Source organism: Ictalurus furcatus, chromosome 14 (assembly GCF_023375685.1).
Source record: "Ictalurus furcatus strain D&B chromosome 14, Billie_1.0, whole genome shotgun sequence".
Lineage (NCBI taxonomy): Eukaryota > Metazoa > Chordata > Actinopteri > Siluriformes > Ictaluridae > Ictalurus > Ictalurus furcatus.
This window is the reverse complement of record NC_071268.1, coordinates 29,448,480-29,465,993: the sequence shown is the minus strand read 5'-3', so window position 1 is coordinate 29,465,993 and position 17,514 is coordinate 29,448,480. Positions and strand designations below refer to the sequence as shown.

The 17,514-nt window shown below is 37.4% G+C and overlaps 1 protein-coding gene across 1 annotated transcript in view; it reads left to right on the top strand.

Annotated features, from left to right (window-relative positions):
* The window catches only part of LOC128618010 (uncharacterized), a 31,840-nt gene extending 15,748 nt beyond the window's left edge, over positions 1-16,092 (top strand). The window contains exons 4-6 of the mRNA XM_053641352.1: positions 1,584-1,628; positions 13,175-13,282; positions 15,460-16,092. Of these exons, the coding sequence (XP_053497327.1) occupies positions 1,584-1,628; positions 13,175-13,282; positions 15,460-15,554 (248 nt within the window). The 3' untranslated portion in view covers positions 15,555-16,092. The remainder of the gene's footprint in view (positions 1-1,583; positions 1,629-13,174; positions 13,283-15,459) is intronic.
* The last annotated feature ends 1,422 nt before the right edge of the window (positions 16,093-17,514 follow it).

Genomic DNA, 17,514 nt, shown 5'->3' with positions numbered 1-17,514 from the left:
CGTGCTCTTCGGATGTTTACTTTTTTGTTTCTGTCACGTCGCGAGACGTAAAGGAGTAGAATACGGAAGCAGGTAAAGACGTATTTATTTAAGGACAGGCAGACAAATCCACATCTTAATCCAAAAAACAGTCAAGACAAGCAAAGGGACTAAATGAACTAATCATAGTTTAAACTAACTAAATCTATCAAGGAACAGAACATTAACAACGTATCTAACTCTACTATATCTACTATAATACTCGGCGAGGTGTACAGGGGCGCGAGCGGTACATATCCCCAATATAATCAGCCGTGTAGAACCCAATAGAACCAGTTTCTGCACTCTTTTTAATGCACTTTTTAGTTGTAGGCTACAGAGTGTTCCATTCTTTCAGCAGTCAGTCACAGGCCCAACATCGGCTATTCAAGGGGCTCAAAGATGACCACATCACAATATTTATATTTTACTCTTTTATTTATTTAAAGTTATATTGTGCCTTGTTGGTAGCCTGTGCCTGCTGGAATGAAAAAAAATGTTCAGTGTTAAATAAATATTTTCAAATTGTAGTTTTTGTAATTGATTTTTGCTTTGAAAAGCAAGACAAAATAATAAAAAGCACATTTTGACTATTTAATTCATGCAATGGTGAAAAAAAATGGCAAAATAAATGGTAAAAAACGTGTTCGGTTTCGGCCTTCGGCCAAGAATTTTCATTTCGGTGCATCCCTACTTACTGTATAACAAAAGCGGTTCATATGGGGCAATTTAATGATCTCAGTGTTTTAACTACTAGTTGAGGACTTCTGCACTGAACAGCTAATTACAAAGCTCTTTATGTGTGTGTGTTAGATTGAGCCAGGAGAACACACAACACCCGTCCATCTTTTTTGTTTCATCACACACTTGTAGAAGCATCACAACTTTACATCTAAATCATTTTCATTACACGAATGTGCAGTAGATTTTTAAATCAGAACGTCTTTACCCCAGACAGCAGGAACAGTGGAGCTGAAATCATTCTCTTGGTTATTTGTACAATGTATTACCTATGAAATACTATTTAAGTGATATTCATTGTCAAAATATTCAGTTGACATTATTCTAAAATATTTGATCATTTATTATAATCACATATTATAGTGTTACTAATATGAAAGCTTTTATTTTAGTGGAGAGGGTAAGTTAATAAGGCATGTTAAAACAGTACTGGAGTTAAAGGTAAGACTGAGAATGTAAACACTGAGCTACATTAGTAGTGACCTGACCTACATGTGTCCCTGATCTACAGGTACAAAGTAAAACACTTTAGCATCATTGAGAAGAGTTCACACAGAAGAGCTGTGATTGTAATGGTAAATGGTCTGTACTTATATAGAGCTTTTATCCAAAGCGCTTTACACTGTGTCTCATTCACCCATTCACACACACACACACACACACACACACACACACACACACACACACACACACACACACACACACACCAATGGTAGCAGAGCTGCCATGCAAGGTGCTAACTTGCCATTGGGAACAACTTGGGGTTCAGTGTCTTGCCCAAGATCTTGTAACAAGATGATCAAATGTTTTTTTTTCTCTTACAGAAAACCGGAATGAAGAGCGTAAAGCTGAAAAGGAAGTTCCCAGAGGTGAGATATACTTGTGTATTTAATTATCTGTAAAGCAGATTTAATTTCTTATACAACCAGTAACATTCATTCCATTTATTTCAGTATGTTAAGTTCACTGGACTTTTTTACTCCCTAATGATTTCTGTCCTTCATTTTTTGTTTTTAATTGCCCACAAAATGTTCTAACTTGGTTAATTCTACACTACATGACCAAACTTATGTGACTTTAAATTATTTTGGAGCTGCAGTGATGCTTCCTAGTGAGGAGCGAGTGAACACAAACCATGCAAAATAATAACAGAGCCTCCAGTTTTTACTTTAATTTGTCAGCCTCCTGTGTGTGTGTGTGTGTGTGTGTGTGTGTGTGTGTGTGTGTGTGTGCATGCATATTGTTTGATTTTGGTTGTAAACATCACTGCTTAGACTTTATGTGGAAAATGTTCTAGCTAAACTAGAAAAAATAATAAATTTCTGTTTTTCTCCAGATGATGCAGGAATGAAGTGTCCTCAGCTACCGATCATGATCTTGTCCCTCCTATCATGTTTACTCCTCCAGTTCTGATTTGTAGAATCCTGAGTGTGAACCAGAGCTGTGTACAGGACTGTGTCTTTATTCCTCCGCCACCAAGTGGTTGAAGTATTATGGTTTTTGGTTTTCGGTTTGCCTGCTTAAACACCCACCCACCTGTCTATCTGTCCATGTCGGTCAGAGTAAGGTGTGCATTACACGATTTTAATGCACAACGTGGAGGAAAAGAATCTCCCGAGACATGTATGTTATAATGGTTACAGTTATTTACAGGCAGTGCATTAATTTAGAATGGTAATTAAACTGAATTAAACCTGTGCATTATACGATTTTAATGCACACCTTCCAGACCAGCAGGATCAGGTATTCAGACAGACCATGATATAATAAGTAAGAAAACACTGAGGAATTTAGGTCCTGTCATCACTTATATAATATCCCCCATCGTGGATTGAGACCTTGGTGGGGTGAAGGGGATTGAGCACTTATTGTGTACTAGTGTATTATTATTTTTTAATGTATTTTATGCTGTAATTATGCATCATGATGACCACCTTGAGCACAGGACTCTAAAGCATGTACCTCTGAATTGGGTACTATAGAACAATGTCAATGTATCATTAAATTGGCCTTGTACATGTCTAATTTCAAATAGAACAGGGTTGTGGCCTTCTCAATATAACAGACCTTTAATTGGTACCCATTTATTTATAAAGCCATTTGCCATAGTTTTCCACCTTGTATCACCTCTGTTTCCTTACAAAAATTAATACATAAGAAATGTAATCAGTATCGTCACCTGTTCACTGATAAGGTTAAGACAGCACCCATTATTTACTGGGAAACATCAGAGGGGCTGATACGGAATTCTCTTATTACATAGAGCAGGTTTAAACATTTAACCATAAAACAGGTGTGTACGTGTTTTTAAAATAGTTTTGTATGATTTTATTTAGATTTTACATTTAAGCCACATCCGGAATAGAATTTGAACTCAGTAATCTGCTGAACATTCATGACCACCTGCATTTCTGAGAGAACAATATAGTGGGGCAGAATGAGGGTGTCAGTTTGTGAAAAACTGATGGTCTGGTCAGAAAGTATCTTAAAATATATTTTCTGTGGTAATTCTAACATTTGTAGGAAATGAACCAGCACCTCTGTACACGCTAAATATTGTGTTAAATGGTGTGGAGCTACAAGATGTCTGGAGAACCCAAAACAAAACCACCTACTGTCTTACTCTGTGCATTTAAGGGCAATGTTTGTGCATAATGTATGTAATGTTTTGATCATATGAAAAGACCTGACTTATCCACAGGTTATAGATCATTATGTACAGGTACCTTTTATCTAAGATTATATTTTAATCAGTTTAATTTGTGTATAAATAAAATGTTTTCCAGTGAGGGCAATATTTATTCAGTTGTTACCAAAAATGTCTTTCTCTCTTTTATCTGGAATGTCTCAGAGGTTTTTGTATTAAATACTGAACCTGGAACTACTGATGCTCAGCCCAAAGTTATTGAATCAGACAGTACGGATCCAAACAGATTTGAGATCAGTGGTTGCCATATATTTCATTCAGACTGACCAAAATAGCTTCAAAACTGTAATAAAGAGTCACAGAAAGTATGTAGCTTGGATATTTTAATACAAACCTTAATTAACTGTTTCAGCACTGCAATGTGTCAAGTGTCATGTACAACCATGATCATCTCACTGTTGTTTTTTTTCTTTGAGTTTCCATACTTTTGTAATTATATTAACAGGGAACAATATACACATTTAATGTACACATTTAAATTCAATGCTACAATTTTTTTCAGTGAACCTCGAAAAAGACTTAAATTAAGAAATATGTTTGTTGTTTTCTATTCTGAAAAAAAGGCACCATTTCTATTAAAAAAAAGTTTCATTCTTCACTCGTCATCTGCAACTTTCTCCTGAAAAGAGTTCCCTACAGTTGGGGGCGTTAGCAGAACATGTAGGGGAAGAAGGAAATGAAACTGTAGATGTACTGGCAAAAATATCGATAAAGCATGAAACAGATGAAATACAAATACATGAAGAAGAGCAGAGATTAACACCATTATAAAGGAAAGGAGAGAGGAAGAGATGATAATTATTTACTATATCTACTATAATTAGTAGAGCTTATGAGTTTAGCGTCGCTTATTAAAGCGGAAGAGCTGCTGTGTTGTTTTAGTGTACACAGGACCTGCACCAGCGGTGTAGTGAATAGGGGTTGTTTACAGTACCGAAAGTGGGCGATGACGTAACGACAAGTATTCACAACTAGAGACACTTACTCAGCCCTGAATCCGTGTTTTTGTGCGGTCAGTGTTCTGTTGAACTGTCCTACATCCTACAGTAGCACAAATGTGTAGGCTAGTCTGTTGGTCTATGCTAGCGTGTCGAATCATGCTCCCGGAAGTACAGTGACAAGAATATACAACCCGCATCTCATGGACCGCGGAACGCATGTGAACTTGATCAGGTCCATCAGACAAAACCCGCAATGCCAAACAGAAAAGAGAAACCCCCAGCGGGGAATTAGTATATATATATATGTTGCTATTATTATGCGTGTGTGTCTCTTATTATTTCTGTGTCTGTGTTATTATTTCAGATATCAGATATTTATCGTATATATTAAATGTTTTATAAACATTTTAGAAGTGTTTGAAGGATTTTTACACGCCACTCTGCTCCCCTCAGACGGAACCCCGGTTGGGAAACACTGTTTTAAACGGTTGTTTACTGTAGAGAAAATAAATAATTATTACTGTTAACTGTATTTTGTTATTCATACTATAAGATTAAATAAATTAGCTATAAATGTGTAAACTAATTAGAACCTCAAATAGTTATTCATAGTATCAGTTACAATGGTGTGTGTATATATTTGGGCTGCAACTAACGATTATTTTCATAATCGATTAGTTGGCCTATTATTATTATTATTATTATTGTTGTTGATATTAGTATTCTTATTATTCGATTAATCGGATGGGGCGGGGCAAACTTTCAGTACCTTTTTGTTGTTGTTCATTTAAAATAAAAATCCACAAACTGAGTGTTACAAATATAAACTTCAGACTAAAACTAAACTGTTTGTCCAATTATATAAGACTGAAAAGAACCCAATACACACACAGACACCCACCAGAATATATATTATTAATATAGTACTGTAGTTTAATTCTGTGCTTTTTGTGCATCCATAAAAATAATGCATAAGTACTTATACATAATATAAAATAAATAAATAAAAGTTATATACAGTATCTCACAAAAGTGAGTACACCCCTCACATTTTTGTAAATATTTGATTATATCTTTTAATGTGACAACACTGAAGAAATGACACTTTGCTACAATGTAAAGTAGTGAGTGTACAGCTTGTGTAACAGTGTAAATTTGCCGTCCCCTCAAAATAACTCAACACACAGCCATTAATGTCTAAACCGCTGGCAACAAAAGTGAGTACACCCCTAAGTGAAAATGTCCAAATTGGGCCCAAAGTGTCAATATTTTGTGTGGCCACCATTATTTTCCAGCACTGCCTTAACCCTCTTGGGAGCTGGTGGATGTTAGAGACCTTGTGCTCCTCCACCTTCCGTTTGAGGATGCCCCACAGATGCTCAATAGGGTTTAGGTCTGGAGACATGCTTGGCCAGTCCATCACCTTCACCCTCAGCTTCATTAGCAAGGCAGTGGTCGTCTTGGAGGTGTGTTTGGGGTCGTTATCATGCTGGAATACTGCATACTGATCATGCTCTGCTTCAGTATGTCACAGTACATGTTGGCATTCATGGTTCCCTCAATGAACTGTAGCTCCCCAGTGCCGGCAGCACTCATGCAGCCCCAGACCATGACACTCCCACCACCATGCTTGACTGTAGGCAAGACACACTTGTCTTTGTACTCCTCACCTGGTTGCCGCCACACACGCTTGACATCATCTGAACCAAATAAGTTTATCTTTGGTCTCATCAGACCACAGGACATGGTTCCAGTAATCCATGTCCTTAGTCTGCTTGTCTTCAGCAAACTGTTTGCGGGCTTTCTTGTTCATCGTCTTTAGAAGAGGCTTCCTTCTGGGACGACAGCCATGCAGACCAATTTGAGCAAGTGTGCGGCGTATGGTCTGAGCACTGACAGGCTGACCCCCCACCCCTTCAACCTCTGCAGCAATGCTGGCAGCACTCATACGTCTATTTCCCAAAGACAACCTCTGGATATGACTCTGAGCACGTGCACTCAACTTCTTTGGTCGACCATGGCGAGGCCTGTTCTGAGTGGAACCTGTCCTGTTAAACCGCTGTATGGTCTTGGCCACCGTGCTGCAGCTCAGTGTCATGGTCTTGGCAATCTGCTTATAGCCTAGGCCATCTTTATGTAGTGCAACAATTCTTTTTTCAGATCCTCAGAGAGTTCTTTGCCATGAGGTGCCATGTTGAACTTCCAGCGACCAGTATGAGGGAGTGTGAGAGCGAGGACATCAAATTTAATACACCTGCTCCCCATTCACACCTGAGACCTTGTAACACTAACAAGTCACATGACACCGGGGAGGGAAAATGTCTAATTGGGCCCAATTTGGACATTTTCACTTAGGGGTGTACTCACTTTTGTGAGATACTGTGTGTGTGTGTGTGTGTGTGTGTGTATATATATATATATATATATATATATATATATATATATATATATATATATATATATATATATATATATATATTATATAATATAGTCTTCGTCTTCAGCCGTTCTCGGCCCACTGCAGGGCGTAGGCCTCTGTTGAATGCCGCCACCAACTACGATCCTGTGCCCTTTGTTGCCAATTGATTCCAGCGAACTTTCTTATGTCATCAGCCCACCTGGCCTTAGGTCGTCTTCTTGGGCGTTTCGCTTCCAGTGGAGTCCAATTTAGGACTGCAGATGTCCATTTTTGGTCTTTCATTCTTGCTACGTTTCCTGCCCACTTCCACTTTAATGTTTTCACCCTTTTGATTATGTCCATTACTTTGGTTTGACTTCGCACTCACACATTAGTCTTGTGGTCTCATAGCGATATGTTAAGCATGCGGCGTTCCATGCTTCGTTGAGTGACCCTTAATTTTTGAATTATTTTAGTATTTGAGGTCCAGGTTTCACATGCATATGTAAGAGCAGGGAGAACACAATGATCAAACACTTTTCTTTTGAGACATAGAGGAAAGTTGTGTTTGAAGATGAAATTGAGGCGGTCAAAAGTTTGCCATCCTGATCTTGCCCTCCTGTTGACTTCGTCAAGGCTATTCAGTTCCATTGATATGTTTTGTCCTAGATATATGTAACTGTTTACTTGATCCAATAGTTTTCCCTGTATTTTAATTGGTATTGGTTGAACCCTATTGTTGAACATAACTTGGGTTTTTTGTAAGTTAATTTTTAGCCCTGATGATTTGGTTGCTTCATTTAAGTCTAGTGGTAGCTGTTGTAGTTCTTCTGGGGTTTCTGAGAATAGAATTATGCCATCGGCAAAACGTAGGTTGGAGAGGTGGGAGCCATTGATCTTGATTCCTTTGTCCTCCCAGTTGAGTTTTTTGAAGGCAGGCCGAAAAAAGTTTGGGCGATATGGTATCTCCTTGGCGGATGCCTTTTTGTATTTTGATTTCCACTTTATCATCATTTAACTGAATTGTAGCTTTTGCATTTTTATAGATTTCTCTGAGATTAAACTCATTGTGGCGCTCAATGACCTGTTGAAGGGCTTGTATGTGATCTAATGTACTAAAATTTTTCCTAAATCCAGCTTGTTCCTGTGGTTGTGCAAAATCTAGTGATGATTCAAGTCTTTTGTTGATGATTTTTGTGAAAATTTTGTAAATTATAGATAGAAGGCTTATTGAACGGTAATTTTTCAGGTCTTTAGCATCTCCTTTTTTGTGCAGTAGTATGACATCGGCGTTTTTCCATTGGCCAGGTATTGTATATTTGTTGAGACAGGTAGTAAAAAGTTTAGCAAGTATCTTAACTATGTGTTCTCCACCTGCTTTCAACATTTCAATTGAGATTTGATCAGGTCCTGCTGCAACTTCTTCTGCTAGTATGTCAGGGACCATTTCAAATGGATTGGGTAGGTCGGGTAATGGGGTATCATCATTATACAGATCTGAATAGAATGATTTTATTCTATCCATCAACTGTTGTTTGGTTGTTGTGTGGGAGCCATCTTACAGTTTCAGTGATGGTATGAGTTTTTTGGCAAATATGAGTCGTCTTTTCAGTTTTTTCAGGCTGAGATTTTCTTCTAGGGTTTTGGTGATTAATTGAGTATTAAACCTTCGAATGTCTGATTTGATTCATTTCCTGACTGTTGTGCACAGTTCCACATATTCGATTTTGTCAGTTATTCTGGATTGTTTCATTTCTCTTCGCTTGTTCATCATTTGTTTGGTTTTCGTCTATATCCTTGGAGTTTTATTGCATTTTGTAGGTGGAGCCGTCTCATGTGCAGCGTCTAACAGGTTTTGAGTGATGGCCTCATTCTGAGATGAAATGTCCATATCATTTAATTTTTGTAAAATTTCAAATCTATTGGATAGTTTTAGTTGAAAGTCTTTTTGTTTTATGAATAATTGTTCTGCACTGACTTTTGTTGATACTTGTTGAATTAATTTTGTTCGTTCTTTGTGGTAGTTTATTCCTAGCTTATCACGTACTAGACGATGGTCACTCCCTACATTGAATCGGTTGACAACTGGAATGGACGTCTATATATATATATATATATATATATATATATATATATATATATATATATATAAATAATATAATTTTTTGTTTATATTGTGTATATAACTATTTATGAATTATTTTTTATGGATGCACAAAAAGCACTGAATTAAACTGCAGTACTATATTAATAATAAAAACTCCCTTTCACTGCACCTTGTGGTTTCTGTTACTCACTGCCTTTAGACGTATTATTTTACTTGTTTACTTTTGATCATAGTGTATTAATTAGACATTACAGACCTTACTCTACGGAGCAACGTGGCCTCGTTACTAACACGTCACAAACGACGGAAGTTACACTGCAAGCGTGCAAATACAACATATAATGACAATAAACTTAAATTAAACTAAACCTTTTAAGCAGCTTGCACCAGTTTCCCCTGCCCCTTACACACAGTGGAGCATTTTGGATATAAACATAACTTTGTGCTCGTGCAGCACTGTTTGATCTCCGCGGTGTTTAATATAAAATGCCCCCCTGCCTTAGAGGACTTTCTTCCTCAGTCACGTGACGATTTCTCCTCCGTCTGTTGGAGACCAAGGTGATGTTGGGAATAAAAGTTAACGACAGAAAGTAAACTGAAGAAAGTCATTATCGGTGACTCTTGCTATTAGGCTAAGGCTAGCGGCGTCACATTGTGTCCGTATGACGTCATGTGCATTCAACTAGAAAGCGGCTTATACTTCCAGTTAGTAAAAAAACTGCTAGTGTTTCATCTGAGATGATATTACCTTTCTAAAATCCACACACTAGATGGTAGAGTACACAGTGCATAGTGTAAGTGTATAGTACGTCATTTGGGACACAACTTTAGTGTTTACTCTCCGAAGCGTGATTTCGGAACAGAAGTAACGTAATGAGTAAATCTCCCACGTCCCGCTCACAGACCAATTAATCCATGAGATTCATTACAGGGGCGTGTGGATGTTCCTGTGGAAGAGCTGCGTAAGGGGAACTGTGCCTTGGTGTTGTGCAATCTGACACCTACTGATGCAGCTCTCTACTGGAGCGCCAAGATAGTGAGTCGCACCAAGGGATCTACCGAGACAGAAACAGTAGAGATCAGCCGTGTTTATCTCTCAGTCCATGGTAAGTGAGTTAGTCTCAGCAGATCACACACTGACCATTACACACATCAGAAATCAAAGCTGGACATGAGGGAAAATTGGAAAGGCACTAAGCTTACTGTATAACAAAAGCGGTTCATATGGGGCAATTTAATGATCTCAGTGTTTTAACTACTAGTTGAGGACTTCTGCACTGAACAGCTAATTACAAAGCTCTTTATGTGTGTGTGTTAGATTGAGCCAGGAGAACACACAACACCTGTCCATCTTTTTTTGTTTCATCACACACTTTTAGAAGCATCACAACTTTACATCTAAATCATTTTCATTACACGAATGTGCAGTAGATTTTTAAATCAGAACGTCTTTACCCCAGACAGCAGGAACAGTGGAGCTGAAATCATTCTCTTGGTTATTTGTACAATGTATTACCTATGAAATACTATTTAAGTGATATTCATTGTCAAAATATTCAGTTGACATTATTCTAAAATATTTGATCATTTATTATAATCACATATTATAGTGTTACTAATATGAAAGCTTTTATTTTAGTGGAGAGGGTAAGTTAATAAGGCATGTTAAAACAGTACTGGAGTTAAAGGTAAGACTGAGAATGTAAACACTGAGCTACATTAGTAGTGACCTGACCTACATGTGTCCCTGATCTACAGGTACAAAGTAAAACACTTTAGCATCATTGAGAAGAGTTCACACAGACGAGCTGTGATTGTACCAAGATGATCAAATGTTTTTTCTCTTACAGAAAACCTGAATGAAGAGAATAAAGCTGTAAAGGAAGTTCCCAGAGGTGAGATATACTTGTGTATTTAATTATCTGTAAAGCAGATTTAATTTCTTATACAACCAGTAACATTCATTCCATTTATTTCAGTATGTTATGTTCACTGGGCTTTTTTACTCCCTAATGAATTCTGGCCTTCATTTTTTTGTTATTTTTGTTTTTAATTTTCTAACTTGGTGTCACGAATCGGGAACGGAGGCGGAAGCAATTGCGGTTAAGAGCTTTATTAAAGAGAGATATGCAGATAAATACAAATCGTAAAACAGAGACGTAATCCGAAACAGTAACCGGGTCGGGCGATCGTCAAACAGGCATAAACGGGGCTCGGCAGAAATCGAAGTCGCGGTCACTGGAAACTGGGTCAAAACACAAAACAGGAAACATGAAACTATGACTGGGAACTGGGAGCGGAAAACACCAGCGTGGTCTAAGAGAACTAATCGAATGTTAAACTAAATTAATCTATCGAGGTACGTAACGTTAACTATCTACTATCGAACTATAATACTCCGTGAAGTGTACTGGGAGGCGAGGGGTATATATCCCGAACATAATCAGTGTTAAGTGCTGACAGCTGAAAACAATGAAGAGACACCCTTGAACAACAACCAATGACAGAACAGGGAGGAGACAGAACAGAAATAAAACAAACGCAAGTGTCCACAGTAAACAATGTCACAGTTATCAACATTCGCTCCGGCTCTCCAAGCGCGCTGCAAGCTGCAGCTCTGTCTAAAGGGGAGAGCGTGACACTTGGTTAATAATAATACATGGCCAAACTTATGTGGCCGGACCATTACACCCATATGTGGTTCTGACTTTAAATTAGTGTGGAGCTGCAGCATCCCAACCCATTGAAGAGCAGCAGCAGAAAACCACGCCACTCACTTCAGACTGTAATGGAAGTTAGCATCAGTGCAGTTTTGAGTGTGTAATGGGAGTGTAATATTGTAGTAACATGCTTTCTGTTAGAGATCTTCAAATCTCAGATTATGTCTTTCAGACCTCCGTCAGCCTTTTCAGACTTATATTTCACTTTAACTCTTAGTTCTGTGCTATGAGCAAGAAAGTGTGATTTACCACAGAGTATTCAGGTGCCTGGAGAGTCCAAATGAACACACACTGACACACATGCTGTGCCTTTAGACTTCTGGTTTATTCATGCAAAACAGGAGTATTTATATACATAGATAAGCAGTAGTGTGTAGGCGGGTTTCTACTTGTGCAGGTACCAGACAGATAGACAAAACACACAGCACACTACGAAAATAAGTCTTTTCTAGATACAGAAAATACATGTGTCATCTATAATAAAGATTGCAGGTGATCAGCTTATTCAAAGAAGTAATTAAATTAATACATTCATCATAGGTATTTGATAGCAGAGACACACAAATAGAAACTATAACCCAGTATTCTGCGTATCTAAGGTGTCTTAATAGCAGTTCATAATATAAGAGCGTACAGGATATAAGAGAATTTCCTTTCACTTTCCGTATCCACAAATAACACAACACACCAGTTACTAGTAACTAGTACAGTAATGGTTAAAAGTTGGTATTTATTTCTAGTTCTTACTAAATATTAATTTATAATCATTATAATAATATTTATAGAAAAACTTTATATTAAAAATGTTCATTTTGGAAGCACTGGTGTAATAAGCAGATTTTTTGGCTGTAAGAGACTAAAATGGTGTAAAGTTTAAAAAGTACACTATAATGTCTAATTGTTTATTACTCAACATTAAATGATATTCATATTATAATATTTTAACTGGAAAAGTTACATTTATGGGTAATTTTAATATGGTAATATGTCACTGCTACAGTTACTGATTATTATTGAGTACACATTAGAAAATTGATGTGTTGTTTGTAAACAAGTACAAACCAGTTTTACCATCCCATTACCTACTTATTACTTATTATTTAAAACAACAACAAAAAACATGTTCTCGAGCTTATAATCTTATAATTCTGGTATCCTTGTAGAATTATTTACTCAAAACATGAAACACTGGGTTATTAACAATTAATAATTATATGAGAGCATCTGTAATAGCACTCTAGTTATTTCCATGATAACAGATGTTAAGTGTTCATTTTGTTACAATAGAGAAAAAATATTTTTGCTTATAAATAAAACATCCATATTTCATTATTGGAAAAATGGACAAAATGTGATGTGTTATGTTTAACTGTGTTGTGATTTCATAAATGTGATTATACAGTACATAAAGACATTTGTTGAATAAGTAATATAATTGTGATTATAGGTGGGGTGACTGTTAGGATAAACAACAGCTGTAGTAGTTTTTGCTCGACCTGTATTTTATAACACAATTGTTCATCTGATCTTTCTTTCCTTTAGCCGGGGTTTGGTCAGGAGTAGGAGTAGGAGTAGCTGGGACTATTGCAGTGATTGCAGTGATTGGAGTGATTGTGGCTCTGGTGTACTGGTGTAAAAGAAGAAGAAACCGTGAGTAGCACCGTATGATTAGAGGAGGACGCTGTGTTTACCACAAAGCTGTTACATGGTGTTTAATTCTTTAGCAGAATTAAACCAGAGGGCTGCTACAGAAGCTAAATTAAACATAACTTTTTGTCACTTTGACAGTTTTTAAGGATGTTTAAATTTTTGTACAAGACTGATGTGATTTATTCTCACAAAGAAATCCATGTAAATGTTTACAAGGAATAAAATTACAACTCCTGCATTGCTTTCACATACAGATCATTTTCACAGTAAATTAACTAGACTTAACCCATTATGACGATTCTGAAGCGAGTATCAGACGGAAACACTAATCCACAAGATGTTATCTGAAAGTGCTTTTTAACCCAAACAGCATCATCCGCAATAACTATCTAATTCATCCTTGTTTTCTTATTAGCCCGTAACTTGAGGATGTATTTGTTTTCATTTCTATTTAACAAACATTATAATAAATGACACTGCAATTAGAAAAAGTTGTTCTGCACCTGATGACAGCTGTAAACTGTCTCCTTACTCACTTTATCTCTTGTCTTGATCTGGCCTTGTTACACCCCCTGAACCTACTTGTGTTCACTAACACAGAAACCTGATAATTACATGAATGTGACGAGACCCATGTTACTGAAGAGATTATTGACAGAATTGGTGTGGACCCTCTGAACAGTGTGTGGTCACATTCAGAGCTATAAAGAAGCATTTCCTGTGCTACTCTCTTTATGTGACTGCACTGCTAAAAGGGGTATCCTCAGCATCATGTGAAAGTCTTTACTTGACTTGTTCTTCTTTTCATTTAAGCTCTACTCATACTCACTATAAAGAATGGGAGATCATTTATTGGTGACTTTTGACATTAGGTCTTTAACCAACATTTTATTCCCCTAACAAACTCTCCACAGTGGTTACTAATGACATTTACAATATTAGGCATGATGTTAACACGCACACCTGGTACTTATTTACATATTAGTGTAATTCCCAAAGCTTACACAGTCCCCCCCGAAAGTACTGAAACGACAAATTCTTTTGTTTTTGCTTTACACAGAATGGTAGGGTTAAGCCAAAATCGGCACTGAACTACGTTTTTTGTTCTGCAGAGACACCTCACCCATTGGCTAGCTTTTGTCTTCCGTTGCTGTTCATTGCTTTAGTTATGTACGTTTTTGCCTTGACGTCATGTTTTCATGTTTTAGTGTTTCTAAGCTACATTTGTATTGTTTGTTTTTTTCACTAAACTACAATCTGCACTTTCATCCGTCTCCACCACTGTTACATCAAACAATTATATTTACAGTGTATAGAACTTTTAAGAATAGACACGACACAAAGCAGCTTTACAGAAATCCAGATATATTTTTTTAATTAAAATGGATCTCTTTTGGTTTGAGATCATTTATATCTGGATTTACAGAAATATATACATTTTAACAAAAAATATAATGAAAAAACCTTGAGATGAACCAGATTTAAAAGGGAACCCATCCTCATCTGGGTGACACCAGTGCAATCGGAAAGTGCAATAGTGTAACCAGGAATTCATGAGCTTGTGAGAAACTTATGAACATGAGCATCAGAGTTATTTCTGAATACATTATAGTTTTAAATTTAAGTCTATTGTATCAAACTGAAGATATTACCTGTTCAATGATGAAGTCTTGAGTGTAAACTGTTGTTAGCAATTGCAGTCCTAAGGCTATCCAAGCAAGAACAACCACAACCATCTTCATGGTTTTTAAGTGGTACCATCCTCAGTAATCTCATGGTGATCTTTAGGCTGTTCATGAGGTTCCATCCTCAGCATCAGTGAGTGATTTTCAGGTGATAAGAATTCCAAACAGAAGAACAGAACACTGGCTGCATTCGCTGCGTGCATTAGAATGAAATTATTAACATGTAAACTTTGCCAGTCCTAATAAAATTATAATAAACCTTTAATGCATCTTATCGCTCTGCGTCACATCACTTCACTGTCTGCTTTTAAATATGTCTTCTATATTATTTTACATCCGATTCAAATATACAGTGAATCATCTTGAGGCAAAAAGAAACACCTTCCTTCACTGATGGGTTTAATCCTGATCAATTAAATACACATCCGAGTGGTGTAGAATGTATTCAATAAAATATCATGGAATTTATAGTTGTGCATCCTTTTGTTTCAGGTTCTGTGGTTTTGGAGAAGGGTGCTGCCAAAGGGTGCTGCCAGCACAACACCTCCCAAAACATGCCAGTAGGGGGACTGGCTGTGCTACATTGACCCTACGTGTGAATAAGTGTGTGAATTGTACCCTGTGAAGGACCAGCATCAAACCCATGGTATATTCCCAATTCACACCCAGTGTCCCCTCTTAAATGACTCAGAAAGTTTCTAAAGGCTTTATGATTGGTCCATTTCTATCGTTTTAACTCACGCTGTGCTGGATTCTTCTACACGCCCATCAACTCCTAATCATGATGACACTGATGACAGTCACTGCATTCCCCAACAGAACTCCTTCATTTCCCGCTTTCAGAATAATTTCTTTACAATGTCACATTTGACAGGGCCTGTCGCACAACATTGTTTTCCTCAGCACGGAAACTCCACATGGATCTGCCTCTCTCTGGCTCGGTTTTATTTAAGTGGTGGTGGTGATTGTTACCCTATGCTTTTTTCTTAATGGCTTTAACCATTTTGTATTCACGTCTGTTTTTTTTTTCTTTACATTTTCTTATTGTGTAAAGTGTGTAAAGTGCCTTGAGAAGCTATTTTAAATGCACTATATAAAAATAAAGTTTTATTATTTTTATTATTATTATTATTATTATTATTATAACCATCTTCGACAAATTCTAATGTTCTAGAGCAACACAAAGTGTCCCAATCTTCCTCTGAGCACAAACAGTCAGTCAGGTTTCCCAGCTGAACCTGTCTCCTCTCACCTCTTGTCTCTTAATTATCCTCCACTCCAGGTGAGGTAATCTTCCCTGCCTTCAGCCAATGGGAAGAGAACATGCTCTGGAAAGGTTCAGATGGGCGGGGCCAATGTCAAATAAAAAAGAGAAACCCCCAGCGTTCATCACAGTATAAATAAGGCTTTAGCGCCATGAGCATGAAGTTGATGGTCCAGAAGCATCTCGAGCTTTTCTTTTAAGAAATCTGTCCATATTCCTTTGCATTACACACGCATGTTTGTTTGTTTTTTTTTTCTTCCAATTTCACAGTACTGAAACTGCGTTGTCAAAGTTACCAACAACTTGTTGATGGCCTCTGATTCTGGAGCTACTTCCTCATTCTTCCTGATCTTGGAGCCACCTCCGATACTGTGGCTCATGGTCTTTTACTTACCTGCCTTGAAAGTGTTTTTGGTGTGTCTGGGACAGTTTTAAACTGGTTTAAATCTTATTTTACTGACCGTTCCCAGTTTATTTCTATGGGGGGTTACAGGTCTGACACTAGCTCTGTGCTCACAGGTGTTCCTCAGGGATCAGTTTTAGGCCCTTTACTTTTCAATATTTATCTATCTCCACTTGGGCATCTGCTGCGATCGCTTGGCCTCCGTTATCACTTTTATGCTGACGATATCCAAATCTACATTCACTCTAAATCTGGTGAAAACCTTGATGTTTTTTTTCTTTCTGACTCTATTTCTGAGATAAAAACATGGATAAATAATAACTTTCTGTGCCTGAACATGGGGAAAACCGAAGTTATGCTTATAGGTTCCAGTCATCAAATGCTCAAAACTGCTCCACTGTCTCTGTTTGTTGATGGCTCTGTTCTAGAGACCCAAGGTAAGATGAGGAACCTTGGAGTAATTTTTGATACCAGCCTCACATTTGATTCTTTTGTTCAGAGCACTGTTAAAGCATCCTTTTTCACCTCAGAAATATAGCAAGACTGCGCCCAATGCTAAACTTCTCTGTAGCTGAAAAGCTGATGAACTCATTCATTGTCACTCGGCTGGATTATTGTAACGCTGTTTTATCCAGAGTTTCTAAATCCACAATCAAGAAACTGCAATATGTACAAAACTCTGCTCCCAGGATCCTGACAGGTACCAGGAAATCATATTACTCCTGTTCTGGAGTCCTTACACTGGCTCCCGGTCAGGTTCCATGTCCATTTTAAGATCTTGATGTTGACATACAAGGCATTACATGGCTTCACTCCTCATTACTTATCTGCTTTATTAATCCCTCACACCCCAAATCGCAGACTGCACTCTTCACAGTGT